Source organism: Nerophis lumbriciformis, linkage group LG30 (genome assembly GCF_033978685.3).
Source record: "Nerophis lumbriciformis linkage group LG30, RoL_Nlum_v2.1, whole genome shotgun sequence".
Classification (NCBI taxonomy): Eukaryota; Metazoa; Chordata; class Actinopteri; order Syngnathiformes; family Syngnathidae; genus Nerophis; species Nerophis lumbriciformis.
Window position 1 is genome coordinate 5717168 of NC_084577.2, and position 24779 is coordinate 5741946.

The following is a 24779-nucleotide window of genomic DNA, read 5'->3' on the forward strand; positions in this document are numbered from 1 at the left end:
CATATTATGGTAAGAGTCATTCAAATATGTATAACATATAGAACATGCTATACGTTTACCAAACAATCTGTCACTCCTAATCGTTAAATCTCATGAAATCTTATTCGTCTAGTCTCTTACGTGAATGAGCTAAATAATATTATTTTATATTTTACGGTAATGTCTTAAAGGCCTACTGAAACCCACTACTACCGACCACGCAGTCTGATAGTTTATGTATCAATGATGAAATCTTAACATTGCAACACATGCCAATACGGCCGGGTTAGCTTACTAAAGTGCAATTTTAAATTTCGCGCGAAATATCCTGCTGAAAACGTCTCGGTATGATGACGCCGGCACGTGACGTCACGGATTGTAGAGGACATTTTGGGACAGCATGGTGGCCAGCTATTAAGTCGTCTGTTTTCATCGCAAAATTCCACAGTATTCTGGACATCTGTGTTAGGGAATCTTTTGCAATTCGTTCAATGAACAATGGAGACAGCAAAGAAGAAAGCTGTAGGTGGGAAGCGGTGTATTGCGGCCGGATGCAGCAACACAAACACAGCCGGTGTTTCATTGTTTTCATTCCCGAAAGATGAGAGTCAAGCTTTACCATTGGCCTGTGGAGAACTGGGACAACAGAGACTCTTACCAGGAGGACTTTGAGTTGGATGCGCAGACGCGGTACCGTGAGTACGCATGCAGCTGCGGCTTCCAAACATTTGATCGCTTGCCCGTACGTGCGTGCCGCTATGTGCATGTCACGTACGTAACTTTGGGGACTTTGGGGAAATATATGTGCTGTATGAACTTTGGGGAGGTGAACGGTACTTTGGGCTGTGGGATTGAGTGTGTTGTGCAGGTGTTTGAGTTGTATTGGCGGGTTATATGGACGGGAGGGGGGAGGTGTTTGTTATGCGGTATTAATTTGTGGCATATTAAATATAAGCCTGGTTGTGTTGTGGCTAATAGCGTATATATTTTTCTTGTGTTTATTTACTGTTTTAGTCATTCGCAGCTGAATATCAGGTCCCACCCGCCTCTCACAGCATCTTCCCTATCTGAATCGCTCCCACTGCCCTCTAGTCCTTCACTATCACATTCCTCATCCACAAATCTTTCATCCTCGCTCAAATTAATGGGGAAATCGTCGCTTTCTCGGTCCGAATCGCTCTCGCTGCTGGTGGCCATGATTGTAAACAATGTGCGGATGTGAGGAGCTCCACAACCTGTGACGTCACACTAATCGTCTGCTACTTCCGGTAGAGGCAAGGCTTTTTTATCAGCGACCAAAAGTTGTGAACTTTATGTAGCACCCCTACTGTAGGATAGCAGGTTTGTACAACAATTAAGATTGCTAGGTTCTTGGCTGTGTAATTGAGAGACTCGCAATGAGACGTTACGTACTTAGTGGACCACAGAACAACTGCTGGCAAATTTATTGCACAATAATAAACAATAACACATGAACAGTGTGCTTTTTAAATTGAAAATACCCCCCAAAAATAAAATAAAAATAGAGCTCTGTTGCAAAATTCAAAAGTAGCAAAATAGAAGAAATGTCCTTTTTAAATTGTCCTTTCAAAAAATGAAATCTACCCGGGTAGTAATGAATTGAACACTGTCTATATTCCTTGGGTGGGAATCCTTAGTTCTATTGTAATCCGTTATTCCATACTGATTGGGTTCGATACTTGCAACTCTGATGGTGGATCAGTTCAGTTATAGATCACTGCAGAGTGTGGAGACCGATGCAGCTGGCCACACCACATCCAAACGCTCCCTCTCCGCAGACTCTCACTCACTGGGACTGGCTCGCCATCATAACTCAAGTCCAGCTTGGAACCAGACTTCAGGACCATACAAAAAAACCAATCTGTACATAGCAGTACAGAATGTAATCAGTTAGAATACTCTTTTTACTCTTAGTTATCTTCCATATGGTACCTTATTAACTTCAATTTTAAATCAATAAACACAGTTACTCATTTTAACCATTTAGTCATGGACATATGAATACTGGTCGGTTCACACTGTACTCCATATAAGTCTGTAAGACTTTAACAGCAGCATCAAATCATGAAAACTATAGAAGCTTCATCTTTTACTTAAGACTTCAATGAATGAAATGAGTTACATCCATTTAAGCATTTTTACCTTTTTATCTTTAAATTATGAACTGTGAATTATCACTTTTTAAACCATCACAAAATAAAATAAATGATTATTTAACTGAAATCACATTTTGGTCATCATGTATTATAATGATTATCATTTTAACTGTATCAATTTAATAAATGAAATGTATCAACAATTCCCCTTTAAGCAGCATGACAAGGGTGCTTTTAGCAGCATTGGAATGAATGCAGCTCCTCTGCTCACTGCTAAGGCTGAACACAGTAACATTAAATATACATCTCTTTTACACAAAACGAAAATACAATATAGTTATCCAACTGCAACATACTAACATGTCACAAGGCATTCTCTCAAGACATCATATAACTCCAATTGGTTTTGTACATCTTAACTCTGTGTCTTGTTATCAGACTCCTATCTTTAGCACTAACAGGATGGCTAGGCTCACAGCTAACAGTCATATTCTGTAGGCCTCATTTACAAAGTAACACTTACTGGAGTTCTCAGCAGCACAAAACACAGCAATCCAACTCCCACTGGGACCAGGCTATCTTATGCTGCTTTTCCAACACTCGGTTTGAGAAGTGACAAGCATTTTAACGTATAAACCTTGTCTTTGCAACACAACAATATGACTCGTGCCTTCACTGGGACTTTCAGTGAAGGAATGCCGGGAATGACAAGGGTGCATACGACCTCTACTGGCCAACATGTGAATAACGTGCTGCGTGCATGCATCATTAATTTAAACCTGTAGTGACCACATGACTTTGACACATTAATTTTAACATTTTTTAAGTGACCAAAGTGACTTTGGCACACCATAGATTAGAAATTAATAATAGGAGAATATATATGTGACACTATATCTCCATATGGGTTACATTTATCGTCGATGTTCTCTACTAAATCCTTTCAGCAAAAATATGGCAATATCGCAAAATGATCAAGTATGACACATAGAATGGACCTGCTATCCCCGTTTAAATAAGAAAATCGCATTTCAGTCGGCCTTTAATAATTTCACACATAAGTCGCTCCTGAGTATAAGTCGCACGCCCGAAATTACGAACAAAAACTGCGACTTATAGTCCGAAAAATGCGGTACTCGAAAATTGTGGACATTTTCGTTATAAAAAAGTGTCCCCGACTAGCGCTCAAACGCGTACATTGACCGCCAAACCAATGAAATGCGGCTCTTACCAGTCATTACCAGTGTTTATTTGGTTGACTAATAATTTTTGTCGTAGTTATCGTCAACAACTTATATTCCCTAGACTAGAATAAGACAATAGCTAATCAAAACAAATGCATGTTGACTAAGACATAGTCAACGAATGAAAACAAAAGAAAAATGTTGATTTGTATTTTGTTGATTTTTTTTTGTAGATGGTTGGGACAAGTTAAGAATATATCCAATCACAGGTTTTAAACAGCACATGACTGAGTTACGAAGGAGAGCCAATCAAATACTTTTCTTTGTGAGATAAGGAAGTTGGATTTCTCACCGCCAAAAGACAAATGTAGGGGCCTGATCTACTAAAGATTTGTGAGTATTAAAACATTTGCAAACTTAATAGTAAATGCAAAACTGATCTACTCAGCCTCTTTTGTACGTAATCGAATTAATTAAAACCTCAATGTGGATTAATCGTGCAGCCCTAGTCTACGGCAAAGTGCTTCTTTTGCCTAGGGCTGTGTAAGTGCTGTAGAAAATGAATGGACGGACTAAAGGGTGTCATATGTTTATGAGGAGTGATTCTAAACGACGTGAATGTGGAAAAAAGACTGAAAAACAGCACTTAGCATGCACAAAGGAAAAATGCTCTTTTCTGAGAGGTTGAGGGGGAAAGTGTGATAAATCAGAAACCCTTTTGTGAGAGTGCACTGACTACATTGAGCATCAAGACAGCCGATTGTTTTCCTATTGACAATGTCGTAGCAGAGAAATGAGACACAGGCTGTGTGGATTTACAGAGCGCTCAGGTGATTCATGGAAAGTAGAATTACAGCAGACGTATTGGAGGGATGGGACGTGGAAGGCAGCAAATGCAGGTAACAAGGAAGGACAGGAGCATAGATAGCATGATGGCCGAGAGAAATCGAGATATTCAAACCTGCCATGAAGACAAAGGTAGGAGACGTGAGGCAAAGGAATTGAAACAAAAGACATCGGCAGGCAGTTGAAGTAATCTTTCGCTTATTGAAAATGTATTTATTATCATTATTTGTGTAAACTGCATCCTGTTGCCGATAGACATCTGTAACTGTGGAAAAATGAACACAAATCTGTGATAAAGTATGGACAGAACATAATACTGTATATATTTTTATTATCATACACAATTACTTGATCATACACTACATTGCCAAAAGTATTTGGCCACCTGCCTTGACTCACATATGAACTTGAAGTGCCATCCCATTCCTAACCCATAGGGTTCAATATGATGTCGGTCCACCTTTTGCAGCTATTACAGCTTCAACTCTTCTGGGGAGGCTGTCCACAAGGTTGAGGAGTGTGTTTATAGGAATTTTTGACCATTCTTCCAAAAGCGCATTGGTGATGTCACACACTGATGTTGGTCGAGAAGGCCTGGCTCTCAGTCTCCGTTGTAATTCAAAAAGTGTTCAGGTTTCAGGTCAGGACTCTGTGCAGGCCAGTCAAGTTCATTCACACCAGACTCTTGTCATCCATGTCTTTATGGACCTTGCTTTGTGCACTAGTGCACAGTCATGTTGGAAGAGGAAGGGGCCCGCTCGAAACTGTTCCCACAAGGTTGGGAGCATGGAGTTGTCCAAAATGTTTTGGTATCCTGGAGCATTCCAAGTTCCTTTTACTGGAACTAAGGGGCCAAGCCCAACTCCTGAAAAACAACCCCGCACCATAATTCCTCCTCCACCAAATTTCACACTCGGCACAATGCAGTCCGAAATGTAGCGTTCTCCTGGCAACCTCCAAACCCAGACTCGTCCATCAGATTGCCAGGTGGAAAAGCGTGACTCATCACTCCAGAGAACGCGTCTCCACTGCTCTAGAGTCCAGTAACGACGTGCTTTACACCACTGCATCCCACGCTTTGCATTGGTGATGTATGGCTTAGATCAGGGGTCGGGAACCTTTTTGGCTGAGAGAGCCATAAAAGCCAAATATTTTCAAATGTATTTCGGTGAGAGCCATATAATATTTTTTTAACACTGAATACAACTAAATGCGTGCATTTTTAAGTAAGACCAAGATTTTTAGAGTGTAATAAGTCTCTTATTCTGTTGTTATTCTGAAGCTAGCCAATAATAAATAAAATACTTCTTACCATTAATGTGACGTCTTGAACAGGTGCGGTAAAAAACGGATGGATGGATTAAATTGCATTAGAATGTTTTATATTTTGAACGTTATTTTTAACACTGTGATTACCAGCAAAATTATTCATTACTTATCGTGTTAAGCAATGTCAGCTAAGATTTATCTGAAAGCCAGATGCAGTCATCAAAAGAGCCACATCTGGCTCTAGAGCCATAGGTTCCCTACCGCTGGCTTAGATGCAGCTGCTCGGCCATGGAAACCCATTCCATGAAGCTCTCTGCGTACTGTATGTGGGCTAATTGGAAGGTCACATGATGTTTGGAGCTCTGTTGCAACTGACTGTGTTGAAAGTCTTTGCACTATGCACTTCTGCATCCGCTGACCCCTCTCTGTCAGTTTACGTGGTCTACCGCTTCGTGGCTGAGTTGCTGTTGTTCCCAAACTCTTCCATTTTCTTATAATAAAGCCGACAGTTGTCTCTGGAATATTTAGGAGCGAGGAAATTTCACGACTGGATTTGTTGCACAGGTGGCATCCTACGACAGTTCCACGCTGGAAATCACTGAGAGTGGCCCGTACTTTCACAAATGTTTGTAGAAACAGTTTCCATGCCTAAGTGCTTGATTTTACACACCTGTGGCCGGGCCAAGTGATTAGGACACCTGATTCTGATCATTTGGATGTGTGGCCAAATACTTTTGGCAATATAGTGTAACATGGCGTCACAATGGCAAAAAATTCCAATAGTAATAATAAGTGTGTGTGTGTGTGTTTTTGCAGGTGTGGCAGAGCAGTTCGCCATCGCTGAGGCTAAGCTGAGGGCCTGGTCGTCAGTCGATGGGGACGAGTCCAATGATGACTCATACGATGAAGACTTTCTACCTGCCAATGAGCCGACCACACAGAGCACAGGTATGCGCACGCACGCACGCACGCACGCACACACGCAAACACACACCCCGCCCCTACACACACACACACCAATTTAAAATGTATTTCTTTCATATTGTCCCTTTGCTCCAGATAACTCTCCACCACCACGTCCACCCAGCTGTCTCTCTGCATCATTCTGTGTCCCAGTGCCCCAGTTTTCATCTGATTTTTATTTTTTTGTTCCTCTACGTAATTTGATATCCTCTTGCAACTTTAATATGATTTCCTTTGCTGCAGAGGTAGTGTGTGTCAAATGGTGGTGTGTGTAGCCATGGGTCTGTGTGTGTGTGTGTGTGTGTGTGTGTGTGTGTGTGTGTGTGTGTGTGTGTGTGTGTGTTTATCAGAGCTTTCATCTTGATTACATCCAACCACCAATAACTGCAGGTCATAACACCCTGCTCGATGCTGGCCATGTATCTTGCTAGAGAAATCTGTGGCCTCGCTCCCTGCGGCCATTCATTGATTTATCATGTCTGTACGAAACCTTTAGGAGAGTCACTGTTCCCCCTCATTTAGAAGTCTCATATTTACTATCTATAACAGTCATTCTAAAACTGTGCTCGGGCTCCTTCTAGAATCACTTGATTAAAGTAAAGTTGTTTTATTTTCCTATATATCACAGTGTTACTGTTCAAACTGTGTGTAATGTGACAGTGGCCAAAAATATTAAACATACTTGTAAGATAAAACCCCTGCCTTGTTTTTAATGAATACTTAGGCCTACTACGCTACTGTGTTTTAATGTTGGTCATCATGGTGGTACTTGGTGAAGAAGTTTGAGAATCACTGCTCTCCATCCATCCATCCATCTTCTTCCGCTTATCCGAGGTCGGGTCGCGGGGGCAGCAGCCTAAGCAGGGAAGCCCAGACTTCCCTCTCCCCAGCCACTTCGTCCAGCTCCTCCCGGGGGATCCCGAGGCGTTCCCAGGCCAGCCGGGAGACATAGTCTTCCCAACGTGTCCTGGGTCTTCCTCGTGGCCTCCTACCGGTCGGACATGCCCTAAACACCTCCTTAGGGAGGCGCTCGGGTGGCATCCTGACCAGATGCCCGAACCACCTCATCTGGCTCCTCTCGATGCGGAGGAGCAGCGGCTTTACTTTGAGCTCCCCCCGGATGACAGAGCTTCTCACCCTATCTCTAAGGGAGAGCCCCGCCACCCGGCGGAGGAAACTCATTTCGGCCGCTTGTACCCGTGATCTTGTCCTTTCGGTCATAACCCAAAGCTCATGACCATAGGTGAGGATGGGAACGTAGATCGACCGGTAAATTGAGAGCTTTGCCTTCCGGCTCAGCTCCTTCTTCACCACAACGGATCGATACAGCGTCCGCATTACTGAAGACGCCGCACCGATCCGCCTGTCGATCTCACGATCCACTCTTCCCTCACTCGTGAACAAGACTCCGAGGTACTTGAACTCCTCCACTTGGGGCAAGATCTCCTCCCCAACCCGGAGATGGCACTCCACCCTTTTCCGGGCGAGAACCATGGACTCGGACTTGGAGGTGCTGATTCTCATCCCAGTCGCTTCACACTCAGCTGCGAACCGATCCAGTGAGAGCTGAAGATCCTGGCCAGATGAAGCCATCAGGACCAAATCATCTGCAAAAAGCAGAGACCTAATCCTGCAGCCACCAAACCGGATCCCCTCAACGCCTTGACTGCGCCTAGAAATTCTGTCCATAAAAGTTATGAACAGAATCGGTGACAAAGGGCAGCCTTGGCGGAGTCCAACCCTCACCGGAAACGTGTCCGACTTACTGCCGGCAATGCGAACCAAGCTCTGACACTGATCATACAGGGAGCGGACCGCCACAATCAGACAGTCCGAAACCCCATACTCTCTGAGCACTCCCCACAGGACTTCCCGAGGGACACGGTCGAATGCCTTCTCCAAGTCCACAAAGCACATGTAGACTGGTTGGGCAAACTCCCATGCACCCTCAAGGACCCTGCTGAGAGTATAGAGATGGTCTACCGTTCCACGACCAGGACGAAAACCACACTGTTCCTCCTGAATCCGAGGTTCGACTATCCGGCGTATCACTGCTCTATTTTATAATAATAAATGTTACACACTCACGCCTATCAACACAACCAAAATGCTGTGTTATTATGCTATGTTACAATTCATAACTATGTAATGTGGAAATGCCTAGCAACAGTGTTTCATTTTTCCTATATTTAAGCAAATTGCCGAGCAACCCAAAGATAAACAACAAAACCGAAGGAGTCGGACTTCTTTTAAACGCTTCTGATCACACAAGTGATCTACAAGAAAGGCTGACACAACCCTGGCAGGTGAAAGGTATGTGTATAAAACACACGGAAGCTAACGACACGAATGGCTTTACTTCGATGCCGAGCAAACATGAGCACGACAAGGAGTCGTCGACGGAGCAGTACAGCGTGACCAGAGGTGGAACCGGACTGAAAAGCGTTAATAGGAACTAGTTTGTCCCGATACCAATATTTTGGTACCGGTACCAAAATTGTTTCGATACTTTTCGGTACTTTTTGGTACTTTTCTAAATAAAGGGGATCCCAAAAAAAATGTCATTATTGGCTTTATTTTAACAAAAAAAATCTTAGGGTACATTAAACATATGTTTCTTATTGCAGTTAAGTCCTTAAATAAAATAGTGAACATACTAGACAACTTGTCTTTTAGTAGTAATTCAAGATTCAGGATTCAAGATTTTCATATATACAGTTAAACAAACAGTTTGCCGTACAATGAAAATCTTACTTTGCTAGTCCACCCTTCAACAAGTCACACGGTACTTAGCTAAAAATAAAAAATAAAAATAAAAATGTATGTACAAGGCACAGTAAGTAACATAACATTATTGCACATTCTGATTGACAGTCAACAGTATAAATATGGAGGTGTTAAAGTGTCTTTAGTGATCAAAGGTGAAGAGTGTCTACAGTGATGGTTCACAGTTCGGGGGTGGTCATGGTAGCTGTCTTTTGTTCAAAAAGATAAAAGTAAAACGGGGGGGGCTAGCATTCACAAGTTAGCATTCACAAGCCTGATGGCCTGTGGGTAGAAACTGATTGTCAGTCTCGTAGTCCTGGATTTCAGGCTCCTGTATCGTCTGCCTGATGGTAGGAGGCTGAAGAGACTGGGCTGGGTGTGTGTACTGCCCTTTATGATGTTGTGTGCTCTCCTGGTGGCCCTGGTAGAGTGCATGTCCATGTAAGTAAACAAACAAAGGCTCCTAATTAGTCTGCTGACATATGCAGTAACATAGTGTCTTTTATCATTCTATTATTTTGTCAACATTATTAAGGACAAGTGGTAGAAAATGTATTATTAATCTACTTGTTCATTTACTGTTAATATCTGCTTACTTTCTCTTTTAACATGTTCTGTCTACACTTCTGTTCAAATGTAATAATCACTTATTGTTCTGTTGTTGGATACTTTACATTAGTTTTGGATGATACCACAAATTTGGGTATCAATCTGATACCAAGTAGTTACAGGATCATACATTGGTCATATTCAAAGTCCTCTTGTGTCCAGGGACATATTTCCTGAGTTTATAAACATAATATACATTAAAAAAAAAAAACGAAAGAAGATGTGATGCGAAAAAATATTGACGTTATCATAGTATCGACTCGATAGATGCGTGTACTTGATATCATTACAGTGGATATTAGGTGTAGATCCACCAATAGCGTTTGTTTACATTTGGACGCCGGTGAGCTAGGGTATGTAGTGAAGCATGTTTAGATATTCCTCGTCCTGCAGGGATGATACTTGTAAGAAACTTAGGTACTTTATTTGTCGCCATGGAGGCGAGGATTATGGGTTGTACTTGTATAGCGCTTTTCTACCTTCAAGGTACTCAAAGCGCTTTGACACTACTTCCACATTTACCCATTCACACACACATTCACACACTGATGGAGGGAGCTGCCATGCAAGGCGCTAACCAGCACCCATCAGGAGCAAGGGTGAAGTGTCTTGCTCAGGACACAACGGACATGACGAGGTTGGTACAAGGTGGGGATTGAACCAGGGACCCTCGGGTCGCGCACGGCCACTCTTCCACTGCGCCACGCCGTCCCTAGTGATTAGTGATTTAGAAGTAGCTAAAACACTGCCGATGGCGGATGGACGTTAGCCGTTAGCTAGCTAGCCATGTCTTAAAGCACCTCTTCCTGAGGGAGGACCTTTATCGTTAGTTTTTAAGCCAAAATGCGTCCGTTCTCCCTTTTCTGTCTACACACTGTGTCTGCTTGTATGTACTCCGTGATTGTGTGCCGCCGAACATGCTCCTCTGCTCGTAAACCAGCGATGTCACGACGTGACTTCGACGTGGGTGAGGGGGGTAGCGGGACCGGTACGTTTCAGAGATGGTATCGTACCGAAAATGATTCATTAGTATCGTGGTACTGTACTAATACGGGTATACTGTACAACCCTAATAGAAACTCTACAGAACGATGTAAATGAAGTATGAAGAGATGTCAACAATCTTCATGAACATATCATCAATGGTGTTCAAACGGATGTCGCAGATCTCCAAGAACAGATTATCAGAGAAACAAAGAATCTCGTGATGATACAATGGAATTTAGAAAGTTCCTAGAAGAAATGAAGATTATGCTTGAAGAAAACACAGCATTAAAACGGGAGGTGGAGAAGCTGAAAGAGGAGAATGCAACATTGCGCCAACAGTCGAATGCCAAGCAGCAAGACAACACCCATTGGGACAACAGCAATGTTGTGGAGAACATTAAAAAGGAGATAGCAGCAGTGCGCCAACAGATGCTGCTAGATAACACTGAATAGAAGAACTTCAGGGAGGAGATGGCTGCATTGAGACAATAGCTCAATGCCAGTCAACAAAATATCACCAATCTAGGAAATATCAGTGTTTTGGAAGACATTAAAGAGGAAATGGATCAGTTAACATGACAGAATGACATCATCATTGCAGGGCTACGCATCAATCCACTATCCTATGCAAGAGCAGTTGACAACAGAAGAGAACCAGATAACATAGACGCTGCTTCAACGGAGCAACACGTGGTCAACTTTCTGCAATCAAAAGGAACTGATGTTCATATTAACACCATTTATGCGTGCAGTTCACTGAAAAGAAGAGGCAACAACACCACGCCAGTCATCATTGTGAAGCTTGCCAACATGAAATCCAAAATGGCATTGCTGACACAGGGAAAAGAGCTATAGGGTACAAATGTGTACATGAACGAGCACCTCACTAAACGCAATGTTGAAATCGCAGAGAAAACATGCGACTGGGGAGGAAACGGGGGAACATTCAGGGAACTTGGATCACCAACTACAAAATCTACATCAAAATGAATGGGGGTACAGAAGCAAGAGTCCTAGTTGTTAATGACATCAAGGATCTGGACAGATATCATAACTCTCAACAACAACAACAACGATAGTGGAGTCTGAAGGAAAACAAACATCGACATGCAACTACAAAATTACAACGCTACAAGAAGATCAACCAACCAAAAAGATCTCTACTCAGGTGCACATTCATCTACACTAATAGACATTCATAGAGCAACACAAATGATTGGTGAACAGGAATGTATGGAACTGAAAACCTTCAGCAGCATAGATCACAATAGTCCGGCATTTGAATTACGGTAAATAAGGACATAGATCCAGATACACATTTTTTCTTTCATACCAGGAATTGTGCAAGTGTGTGAATGTGAGTGTGAATGTTGTCTGTCTATCTGTGTTGGCCCTGCGATGAGCAGGCGACTTATCCAGGGTGTACACCGCCTTCCGCCCGATTGTTGCTGAGATAGGCTCCAGCGACCCCCGCGACCCCGAAGGGAATAAGCGGTAGAAAATGGATGGATGGATACCAGGAATAATTGTTTTTATTATTCAGACGAACTATATAACGGAAACAATAAAATAGACAACAAACTGTTGATTATTCATTTAAACGGCAGAAGTTTGTATGCAAACTACAATCACGTGAAGCATTTTTTGGAACAAATTAACGAACCCTTCAAATTTATCGCTATCTCCGAAACATGATAGATGCTAAAATAGGAATGGATTTCGACCTGGAAGGATATGAACTAAATTATTTTAACAGAACCAACAAGAACGGAGGGGGTGTAGCTATGTACGTCATGAAGAACTTCAACTACGAAGTGGTAAAAAAAAGTGTCAATAGCTATTGATAAGATCTTAGAATGTATAACCATTGAAATATGTCATGAAAAAAGCAAAAACATACTGATCAGTTATATATGTAGATCACCGAAGTCAAACATTAATACGTTTGAGAACTGGATTAAGGCAACTTTTACTGAAATCAGTCAAAAAATTACTTTCTTATGTGAAAACTTCAACATTGACCTCTTGAACACTACCAAACAAAAGCCCATAGATGACTTCATGGACACAATGTATAGCCTGAGTTTATATCCTAAAATCACAAGGCCAAGCAGAATCTCAGGACACAGCGCCACACTTATTGATAATATATTTACTAAAGATTTTAATAATAATACCACAAACCACAAGTTCCTGGTCAATTGCTACTTGCTGTTCAGTTGAAGCTGGTTTGGAGTCGTATTGTGGCTGAGTTGCAACAGGCCGCAATGCTTGTTCCTTGTTTGGGAATGTTCTGAGACAGTAGGACGAATCCGTCTGTCCTCTTTGGTGGCTTGTGCTAAACTTCTTGCTGCTGGCGTCGTGTAACTTTGTTCCTTTTAGCTAGCGGTAGGGGTGTAGTTAAAACAACCAGCAGGAGTCCTGTTTATAAGGGAGTTGATTGCTGGAGCTTGTTCCACACACGGCCTCACCCTGTGATGGCAACGCAGAGGAACAATCCCCTTGTGGCGGTCCGAAGTGGAATTGAATGTACTTTCTGTTTAATGTACACAAAACCATGGGGGGTATGTGTAAACACCTCCTTGGAAGTACTGTAGATGCAGCTGTGCAGGATCCTGAGAGTCCCATCAGTGGCCTCTGACTGTTGCTCATTCCTTTTAGGTAAACCAACTGTATTGCATTGTTTTATCATTTTTGAAAGCCTTCTATTCATTATTGCAAGTTTTGACAAGGTTTCTACTGAAAGCAAGAAGTGTACAGTTGATCCCCGCTTTTCACAGTGGTTTTATATATATATATATATATATATATATATATATATATATATATATATATATATATATATATATATATATATATATGTGTATATATATATATATACATATATATATATATATGTATTTATATATATGTATATATATATATGTATATGTATATATATATATATATATATATGTATATATATATATATATATGTCTTAATAAGGTTATCCAAAAAATAGTGCTCGATACCGTGGTAGAGCGCAATATATGTATGTGTGGGAAAAAAATCACAAGACTATTTCATCTCTACAGGCCTGTTTCATGAGGGGGGGTTCCCTCAATCATCAGGAGATTTTAATGGGAGCATTCACATACCATGGTTTATATAGGGCACAGAGTGGGAGGGTACAGGCTGGCGTAGGGGCGTAGTGATTGGCTCATGTGTTACCTAGGAGGTGTTTCCGTCTGTGGCGGCATGCTGTTACAATTTTGCTGCGCTTGTTGAGGGATGACAGGTCTGGACGGTAAATAATAAACAGTTTCTCTTTCAAGCATAGGTTGCATCTTTTATTACCACTATTGTAAGGTGTGCTGGATGCAAGAATTTGCCATGTTATTGAATATTCAACATTATTGTCTTTGAGGTCCCAAATGTGTTTGCTGAGTTCTGTGGTATTCCACAGGTTTTGGTTCCTGAAAGAAGCCTTGTGATTGTTCCATCTGGTTTTGAACTCTCCCTCGGTTAATCCTACATATGTGTCGGATGTGTTAATGTCCTTGCGTGTTACCTTAGATTGGTAGACAACTGATGTTTGTAAGCACCCCCTGTTGAGAGGGCAATCAGGTTTCTTTCGACAGTTGCAGCCTTTGTTGGTTTTGGAGTCGCTCTGTCCGGGGGCCGACGGCTCATTTGCAATTGTTTTGTTGTGGTTTGAGATAATTTGTCGTATATTGTTCATACAGCTGTAGCTCAATTTAATGTTGTTCTTGTTGAATACTTTTCTTAGGGTGTTGTCTTTGGGAAAGTGTTTGTCAATCAGATTGAGGAATTTGTGTCCAATGTTAGTTGAGACGATTTTGCTGTAGGGGGGGTTGTACCAGATGATGTCGTTTCGTTTTCTGTTCTTTTTTGGCTGGTTTCCTGGCGTGGGTTAATAGGTGAGGGTGAAATTGTATCTGCTTTCATCAAGGGCTTTTTGGTACGGGGGGGTTGCTTGGTCAAATTCAGCTTTGCTAGATGACAGCATCGATAGCCTTTTATTAATTCCGGTAGGTATTCTTTTCGTGGTGGTGGGTGGGTGGTTGCTGTCATGGTGCACGTATTGGAGTGTTGTGTTGGGTTTCGTGAATGGTTGGTAGCTGTTATTTCTCAGGTTGAAAGTGACGTCTCTCCCAGCTCGCTAGCCTCAATCTGAACCTTGGTATTTACCGTGATGACGGACTGGCAGTGTGTCGCGCCTCGCCAAGGAGCAGCGAGAATACCAAGAAGCGCATATGCCAAATTTTCAAAGAGAACGGCCTACGGATCACGATTGAAGCCAACAAGCAAACCGTCAACTTCCTTGACGTCACTGGATGAATGTCAATACTTGACGTTTATTATATTTCTACCTTCTATCACTTCTTCCTAAATGTTGGTGCTGTGTGTGAATGCATTAATGTGAGCTTTGAAGACATTAAGATGGTTGTGTTGAATGAAAAATGAAGTGTGCGAAATGCAGCTACCAGGAGGAATAAACTATTTAGCATTTTTGCAAAGGGTTGTAAATAGGGATGTCCGATAATGGCTTTTTGCCGATATCCGATATTCCGATATTGTCCAACTCTTTAATAACCGATACCGATATCAACCGATATATGCAGTTGTGGAATTAACACATGATTATGCCTAATTTGGACAACCAGGTATGGTGAAGATAAGGTACTTTTTAAAAAAAATTAATAAATTAAGATAAATTAAAAACATTTTCTTGAATAAAAAAGAAAGTAAAACAATATAAAAACAGTTACATAGAAACTAGTAATTAATGAAAATTAGTAAAATTAACTGTTAAAGGTTAGTACTATTAGTGGACCAGCAGCACGCACAATCATGTGTGCTTACGGACTGTATCCCTTGCAGACTGTATTGATATATATTGATATATAATGTAGGAACCAGAATATTAATAACAGAAAGAAACAACCCTTTTGTGTGAATGAGTGTAAATGGGGGGGGGGGGGGGGGTTGTTTTGGGTTGGTGCACTAATTGTAAGTGTATCTTGTGTTTGTTATGTTGATTTAATAAAAAAAACAAAAATGCGATAACAATAATAAAAAAAAACAATACCGATAATTTCCGATACTACATTTTAACGCATTTATCGGCCGATATTATCGGACATCTCTAGTTGTAAGTAGTCTTACACGTTCTTAATTTGATTCTAAACAACTTTATTATTGAACTTTGACAGCAACATTTACAATCATGCGGCCCCCTTTATGGTTGTGGCCCAAAACAACCACAAAGTGTTAATGCACTGTATCTACAGGAGGTCTTCTCGTTCAGGTGTTCTTAACGTTTTCACTACAGAGGTGCCCGGGACCCACTTAATTAACATTAACACTGCATTAGTAATCTTATTTTAATCATATTCCAAAACCATTTTTTTAGCTCACAGTTTACAACCTTGACAGATGACATGAAACCATGTGTTTCATATATAGGGGCGGTATAGCTCGGTTGGTAGAGCGGCCGTGCCAGCAACTTGAGGGTTGCAGGTTCGATCCCCACTTCCGCCATCCTCGTCACTGCCGTTGTGTCCTTGGGCAAGACACTTTACCCACCTGCTCCCACCCACACTGGTTTAAATGTAACTTAGATATTGGGTTTCACTATGTAAAGCGCTTTGAGTTACTTGAGAAAAAGCGCTATATAAATGTAATTCACTTCACTTCACATGTGTTAATCACAAACATTAATTATTGAACACATATTTCAAGCTGAATAAAAAAATAAGTACCGGTACTAATCAAATATACTGCATTAGTAGGGAAATGAATGATGGAAAATAAATGCATGTACAATTTTTTTGCCAAAATAAATAAACTAAATTAATAATGTGTATGTTTCTTAAAGAAACTGTCAATACAATTAAGGTACAAATGAAAATACAGCTTTATTTTTTGCGCTTAAAAAACTTCTCTATGACTTTAGCTCCAAATTTCTTCTGTTTGTTTGATAGTGTCATTACTGCCACAAGTGGTGGAAAAGTGTATTACAACTGAGTACCACTGCGACCCATACGGACCACAGCTGAGAAATAGATATTTTTGGAGACCCTCTAGGCGGCGCTCATGACTCAACAATGGGCCCTAGGGTTAAGAAACCCTGTTCTAGGTATTGTTTTGCCTTCGCTATTTTAATGCGTCTCTTCTGTCTGGTTCTTGCAGATGTGCCGTCGTATCCTCCCTACCTAAAAGACCTGATCCACAGCCAGCTTTGTCAACACCTGGGCCTGCGTGGGCTGTGCTGCGAGGGAGGGGACGAGGGAGGCCGATACGGAGGGGGCAGCGGTGAGCCCTCTCCCACGGCGGGCTCCCCGGACACTCTGTGCTCCAGCCTGTGCAGCCTGGACGAGCACCACCCGCTGCTGCGTGACCTGGGCGGCCCCCGCGGAGGCCACAGCAACGCCGCCGAGCTCGCCGCTAAGATCCTGTCAGCACTGCAGGGAGGGGAGGAGCTTCTTTTGGCTCGACTTCAGAGGGTGGGGCAGACGGGGCCCGGCAGGGGGGACTGTGGCTTCCACACCCTTGGGGGGAGCGGGCGGGGTGTCGGGCCTCGTGGGGGTCAGGCGTCCCCGTCCTACTCCATGTCCTACTCTGAGACATACCTGTCCCCTGGGGAGGACGATGACACTCCCTGCAAGGACTTGTGCCAGGTGGAGGCCAGCGGCGAGGAGTTCCCGCCCGATTATGACCCCCGCAGGAGGCTGTCCGACGTGGCTTCCTCAGGAGTTGTTTCGCTCGACGAGGAAGAGGAGGAGGGAGAAGACGAAACAGTGGGCGACAACCAATGACTGGTCTCGCCTCAGCGTTACTTAGGTGCCTCCTTCCACCATGACACCTACAATGTTTGCTTGATTTATTCATCTGTCTTTGCCTTACTTCAAACAAACTCCTTGCAATCTCATCTCTTTGTTTTTTGCAAGCGTCCAAACAATCATTTTACCCGCGTGCAAAGAGGACTCGTGCTCACTTACAGCTGACCTGTGCGCTGCAAACTCCACGAAAGAAAAATGCAGACGGAATGACTGAGTCCAGAACTCTGATTTTTCTCTTTGCATGCGTTCTGCAAGTTGCTGACATTGATGGTCAGACCTGAGCACGGTTTGTAAACCCCCCCCTAACCCACCCAGTCCTCCCCACCGCCCCTTTGCAAGACACAAACTAGAGCATCCTTTTAGGCATGGCTTGCTGAGTATGCCAAACTATTTATTCCTGTCACGATTGACTGCTGTGGAACCTCCAAAGTGGAACGTCCAACTCCATGAGTGTCTTTTTTCTTTGGATTTTTGTGTTTTGTACCAAAGAGGAACAACGATACGTGGTAACCTACTGAGAACCTGCCGCCTCTGCAGTGTACATTTGCGTTTTGCGTAACAAGGCTATTTTTCTCAATGAAATTTGGAACCAAAAAACAAACGGTCACTGCAGTGGATGCTAGTTTTTAGGAGGATATACAATTGAACCCGCTTAAAAGACTATTAGCAACATTTCACTAACAAGTTCTCCTTGTGTATTTTTTGCTCCTGAAAATGAATTTCCCATTATATCAATTGGTTTTAGGCCCTGCAATGAGGTGGCGACTTGTCCAGGGTGTACCCCGCCTTCCGCCCGAATGCAGCTGAGATAGGCTCCAGTACCCCCTGCGACCCTAAAAGGGACAAGCGGTAGAAAATGGTTGGATCAATTGGTTTTAGAGTAATGGGTAGATAACTACTTGTACTTGGAACGCCCACTTTCCATCGTCAGACTCGATATGTTGCCCCCTCTTGGCGTGACGTCATCTACAGAACTGGATAGACAGTGTGGATAAAGAAAAGTAAAACGTATTATTTTAATTACTTAATTGCATGTTTTTTGTCGCTCTGGTCAATGATAACTTCCAAATTGATATCGTTAACTTTATTAGCAAAAAAAGGAATAAATGAGAATCACCATTTCCAGACTTACCTGTTCTTCCATAGACACCATAGCTTATGTTTCTTCATACTCTTCCAGCATTTCCTCAAGCCTCTTGAGGAAAACATCAGTAGAAGAGGACACAAAATAGAATACTAGCAGTTTGCCTTTTTTTTCTTTGTTTTTGAGTTTTTGCTTTTCTTTCTCCATTTTTCCACAGGTTCTGACTCAGTCTCTTTCCATTTAGAATCATTAAAACGATCTCTGCACATTACACTCCTCTCGCTTGATCCGTCCCATTTTGCGCAAGTCCATTTGACTGAAGAGGTCCGTACTTTCCTCATTTTAACTTCATTAGGAAATGTATCCAGGCTGACCCCTTCTTTAGTTGTATTGCTACAACCTGCAACAATGCATCTGGCAGACATGTTTGATAATTCCTTCAGTTTTTATGTTAAAATACCGTGATTGGGATGAAGGTGCTACCAAAATACATACTACACAATCTCAAATTGCCTCCAGTTTTCTGTAGTTGACGTCAGTTACAAGTCAAACTTGTTGGAAAACATGCTTGAAATCATTATGGGGTCTATTTTGGGGAGAATTTTACCTGTAGATGTCATTTTTAGATCCAGAACTGTGAAATAAGTGCCAATTGTGTCAGCATTTGAAGAGCCCTTTGAGTCGATTCCTGCTTATGATGACCAAACTCATCAAGTCCTGGTCCACAGCATTCTTCTTATTTCTGCCCGCTTATGTTGAAAAACATAGTCTACGTACAATTTGAAACCCAAAGGAGTCATTTGTATGATAAAATGGTCACATAAGTGGGTTTTACGGCAATCAAAAACATAATTTATTGCAACATAGTCTAAATTGTACAAAGCAGACGCTAACGTAAATATGCTTATAAACAACACCGATGTATTAATCCCATCAATACCTACAGTATAAACCAGGGGTCGGCAACCTTTACCAGTCAAAGAGCCATTTTGAACAGTTTCTCAAATTAAAGAAAACAATGGGAGCCACAAAAATCTTTTGAAATTTAAAATGAAATAACAGGTTTTTTTTGCTTTGTGCTATGTATTAAGACACGCAGCCCACACCTTAGTATGAAAATTGAATGTTAGTGCGGCCCGCGAGATTTACAGCGCCATACAGGGCAACTATTCTCTCGAACGTGCCGTGATGATACAGCATTTAACGCCCACTACAACCAGCGTGCCGTCCCAGCCACACGTCGTATGGGGCTTCTGCCTGCTCACGCAAGTGACAGCAAGGCATACTTGGTCAACGGTGGCGGTATAAAACAACTTTAACACTCTTACTAATGATGCGCCACACTGTGAACCCACACCAGAGTTAGGGCTGCATGGGATTCTGGGTATTTGTTCTGTTGTGATTATGTTGTGTTAAGGTGCAGATGTTCTCCCGAAATGTGTTTGTCATTCTTGTTTGGTTTTGATTCAAAGTGTGGCGCATTATTAGTAAGAGTGTTAAAGTTGTTTTATATGGCCACCGTCAGTGTAACCTGTGTGGCTGTTGACCAAGTATGCCTTGCTGTCACTTACGTGTGCGAGCAGGAAATGCATATAACAAGGGGCTAGGCTGGCACGCTGTTTATACAGATTGTAGCGAGTGCTAAATGCTCTACCATCATGGCTGGCCCTTATTATAATTGTTAGGGTGAAAATCGGACAATAATAATCCCGGAAGTTTTCTGCGAGAGGTACTGAAATCCGGAAGTCTCCCGGGAAAATCGGGGGGGTCGGCAAGTATGCAGCTGAGCCGCATCAGAGTGATCAAAGAGCCGCATGCGACTCCGGAGCCGCGGGTTGCCGACCCCTGGTGTAAACGATGCCTCAACATTGTCTTTCAGGCGTTTTACTATTTAAGTTGTATTTACTTTTACCAAATGGTGTCCCTAAGTATTGACACACAGGTCATTTTACAACGGGACTATTCAGGTTGTCTTAGAAGACGTTTCGCCGCTTATCCGAGCAAGCTTCATCAATTCATACTCACAGACTAGCTGTAGCCAGGACAGCTCTAGTCTGAGAGGATGGTGCAGGATCCGAAAATGATGATGAGAGGTCTTTAGGACCACCTGAACAGTCCAGTTGCGCTCAAATCAATGCCCTGAGTTTACCAAATGGCGTTAATAGTCGTTTACTTCTGGTTACAATTGTGTGTGAGACCGTTACGGATGTTGAATTTCTACTAATAACTTTGCAGACTACACTTTATGATGGCGACATTGCATTGTAATCAGAGTACTTTGGAGTTTGACTTTGGAGGTTCCACTAGATGAGCAAATGTTGGAATGTCTCGAAAGTGACAGGACATTAATGTATTTTAACATGAGAATGTTTAAAAAAAAAAAGAAACGAACGATGACTTGTCACAAAATATGACAAACGAAATGCGTTTATTGTACTGTTTTTCTATCACACAATGGTTGTTGATATTATATTCCTATCGGCATTATGATTGATGGATATTTGCCATAATAAGCAACTCTACTGGAATTTTGTGGATTCCTGCATGGAACACACAAGAACTTTTTGATGTCTTAAACACACACACACACACACACACACATACACAAACACGCACACTAAGCAGCGGTGACAACAAAAAAAACACAAAGCTGAAAAAGACAGAAAAGTGAATGTTTTCTTTTGGTGAAGAAATGAGGTGGAGAATTTCTATATTTTTGTATACGTTGTCTTGCTTTGATCTCTATGCCTCCATGGCGTGCCAGTGTATGTGGTTTCTTGCACGAAGCTATAATGTGGCTGTACATTTATCCTTTTCTTCGTTATCACTGTGTGATATAGTCTCCTTGGGGAGAGAAAAACTCCTAATGTGAACAAACGTTTTTCTCTGAATTTTCATTTGAAGAGAATACTTTAATTCAAGTCTCGAACTGTTTTGGTTATGATCATCAGAGAGAGCTCTTATTTGCAGACATTTTTTTTTTCTTTTAATGCTTGTACGTTCTTAATGACTTCTGAAAAGCTTTGCCTTTTAAAATATTCTTTAAACTCTGTTGTCATGTTTGCAAAAGGGCATGTTTCTGTGACTCTTGTCAAGGTTCTCCCAGAGGGACTGTCATTCATACAACTCAGGAAATCCCATCACACCACAGCATCTGCATGCATAATACCACTCACCTCGCCTCCTACCTGTGTGTGTGTGCGTGTGTGTGCGTGCATTCGTGTGTTTGTATGTGTGTGTTTGTGCATGTCTTCAGATTTGTCATTCTGGGCTGGTGTTTGCGTGGGAAAGCCTTACGTACCAAGTGGTTTTCTACAAATAATTCAAGCACAGACTTGGCCCCATTGCCCTGATTTTAGTTACTTAGAAAAGCCTCAATGTGTGTGCGTGCGTGGGTGTGTGTGTGATGTATTGTAAGATGTCAGCAAGCTCCTCAAGCTTGCAGTTTAATCCGAAACCCCTCCGACGCAGCCTTTCCCTTTAAACAATGCCCATCATTGCTGAGCTCTCACCAGAGGTTTCACTTTGACTGGTGCTGGAGTTTATAGATAACGACAGCATCGTGTAACCTGGAACCCGTTGATGTCCAAAACCTGTCAAGTCCTGGTCGTGTCCATTTATGTTGACTTGTGTTCTGGTTTATAGTATCCTCATGGCTTGCGTGGTTTTGCAAAAGCAGCCAAGGCGTTCAGGGTGTTCACTTTGAAGACCTTAGGACAAGGCTATTCAACTGGTTGATGAGTTCAGTTCAAAACTTGGGAGACGAACATGTTTGCAACAAATCCCTAAAAACACTAGAGGGCTCCTGTTGTATAGAGGACCTTGGACCAGTATTACTCATTGGAAGTTTCTTGCTTTGATAGTTTAACCCTGTAAAGCAGGGATATTCAAGTAAACTGTCTCCAGAAAGCTGCTCTCTTCACTATTAGTCTTATTTTGTATATTCCAGAGAATCAGTGTCCACTACAGTAGACTTTTGATTCTGGTCTGTTTATTTTGTCAGAGTTAAAGGAGTGCTTTGCTGTTTTTAATGACCTTCTGCAAAAAAGCTAGTCAAAGTCCATGTCTATGACAGCATTCTAGTCCATCCATCCATCCATCCATCTTCTTCCGCTTATCCGAGGTCGGGTCGCGGGGGCAGCAGCAGGGAAGCCCAGACTTCCCTCTCCCCAGCCACTTCTTCCAGCTCTTCCCGGGGGATCCCGAGGCGTTCCCAGGCCAGCCGGGAGACATAGTCTTCCCAACGTGTCCTGGGTCTTCCCCGTGGCCTCCTACCGGTCGGACGTGCCCTAAACACCTCCCTAGGGAGGCGTTCGGGTGGCATCCTGACCAAATGCCCGAACCACCTCATCTGGCTCCTCTCGATGTGGAGGAGCAGCGGCTTTACTTTGAGTTCCCCCCGGATGACAGAGCTTCTCACCCTATCTCTAAGGGAGAGCCCCGCCACCCGGCGGAGTAAACTCATTTTGGCCGCTTGTACCCGTGATCTTGTCCTTTTGGTCATAACCCAAAGCTCATGACCATAGGTGAGGATGGGAACGTAGATCGACCGGTAAATTGAGAGCTTTGCCTTCCGGCTCAGCTCCTTTCTCACCACAACGTATCGATACAGCGTCTGCATTACTGAAGACGCCGCACCGATCCGCCTGTCGATCTCACGATCCACTCTTCCCTCACTCGTGAACAAGACTCCGAGGTACTTGAACTCCTCCACTTGGGGCAGGGTCTCTTCCCCAAGCCGGAGATGGCACTCCACCCTTTTCCGGGCGAGAACCATGGACTCCGACTTGGAGGTGCTGATTCTCATCCCAGTCGTTTCACACTCAGCTGCGAACCGATCCAGTGAGAGCTGAAGATCCTGGCCAGATGAAGCCATCAGGACCACATCATCTGCAAAAAGCAGAGACCTAATCCTGCAGCCACCAAACCGGATCCCCTCAACGCCTTGACTGTGCCTAGAAATTCTGTCCATAAAAGTTATGAACAGAATCGGTGACAAAGGGCAGCCTTGACGGAGTCCAACCCTCACTGGAAACGTGTCCGACTTTCTGCCGGCAATGCGGGCCAAGCTCTGACACTGATCATACAGCATTCTAGTGTTTTTAATAATCTCCTGCAATAATGTGAGTATCTCTATCATGACATGGACTATGGCGACGCAAATTACTGCGTGGGTTGCTTTCCCGGAATGCAAGCGAACCAGACTGGACATGGCGTGAAGGTAAATACATGATTTATTCTTAACTCCAAAGTACAAACAAAAGGCGCGCACAAGGCGGAGAACAAACTTGGCTATGAAAACAAGGACTAGCACAAAGGCAAAACTATGGACATGAAACAAATAACACTTACTCTGACCAGAACGAACAGCATGAACTATGATCTCAAGGGTAACATGAGTAGCATGGGTAGCATGGGTAGTAGAGGTATCAGAGGTAATGTCGACAGGCCGACTACCTGGCAACTACAAGCTTAAATAGTCGTGACATGATTAACAACAGGTGCGTGAGTCCAAAACGTGAAACAGGTGAAAACTAATGGGTGTCATGTTTACAAGGCAAGGGAGTGAAAACAGGAACTAAAAAGAGTCCAAAAACCAAACAGAACATAGCCAAACAAAAACATGATCAAAAGACATGACAATCTCACAAGTTCTTTTGAATTGAACTTGCCGGCCACCAATTGAATAGCCAAAATAATGAAAATGAGAGGACCTAAAATGGAACCCGGAGGAACACCACTTATATAGCTAAATAAGTTGAACACATGACTACTGACTGCATCTGAAGTAAGCAAGCTACGACAACACCTTAGTTACAAACAAACTGCCAAAAGGAGAGGACTTAAAGGGGTGCTTTGCGGAATGCCTCAGTTGTATAAATCACAAGTTTGGCCCCCAGTGTTCTATGTTTGATTGCAAAGGTTAAAAAGTAAATGTAAGGATTCGCTAATGTATTAACAGTGGTCCAAGTTCCTCTGTACAACGGACACACTCCTGCATTTTTAGGAATTTTTGTCTACCGAGTTTGAACTGAACTCGGGCCACCAGTTGAATAGCACTGCCCTAAAAACCAGCATCCACTACACAAGACACTTGTATTTTGCACAACAGGGCTATTTTGTTTGGGA

At 42.6% G+C, this 24779-nt stretch overlaps 1 protein-coding gene across 1 annotated transcript in view; it reads left to right on the forward strand.

Annotated features, from left to right (window-relative positions):
* fam131ab (family with sequence similarity 131 member Ab) overlaps positions 1-23508 on the forward strand; it is an 86403-nt gene extending 62895 nt beyond the window's left edge. Inside the window, exons 4-5 of the mRNA XM_061925432.2 lie at positions 6212-6343; positions 16917-23508. Coding sequence (XP_061781416.1) covers positions 6212-6343; positions 16917-17542 — 758 coding nt within the window. The 3' untranslated portion in view covers positions 17543-23508. The remainder of the gene's footprint in view (positions 1-6211; positions 6344-16916) is intronic.
* Positions 23509-24779: the final 1271 nt, after the last annotated feature.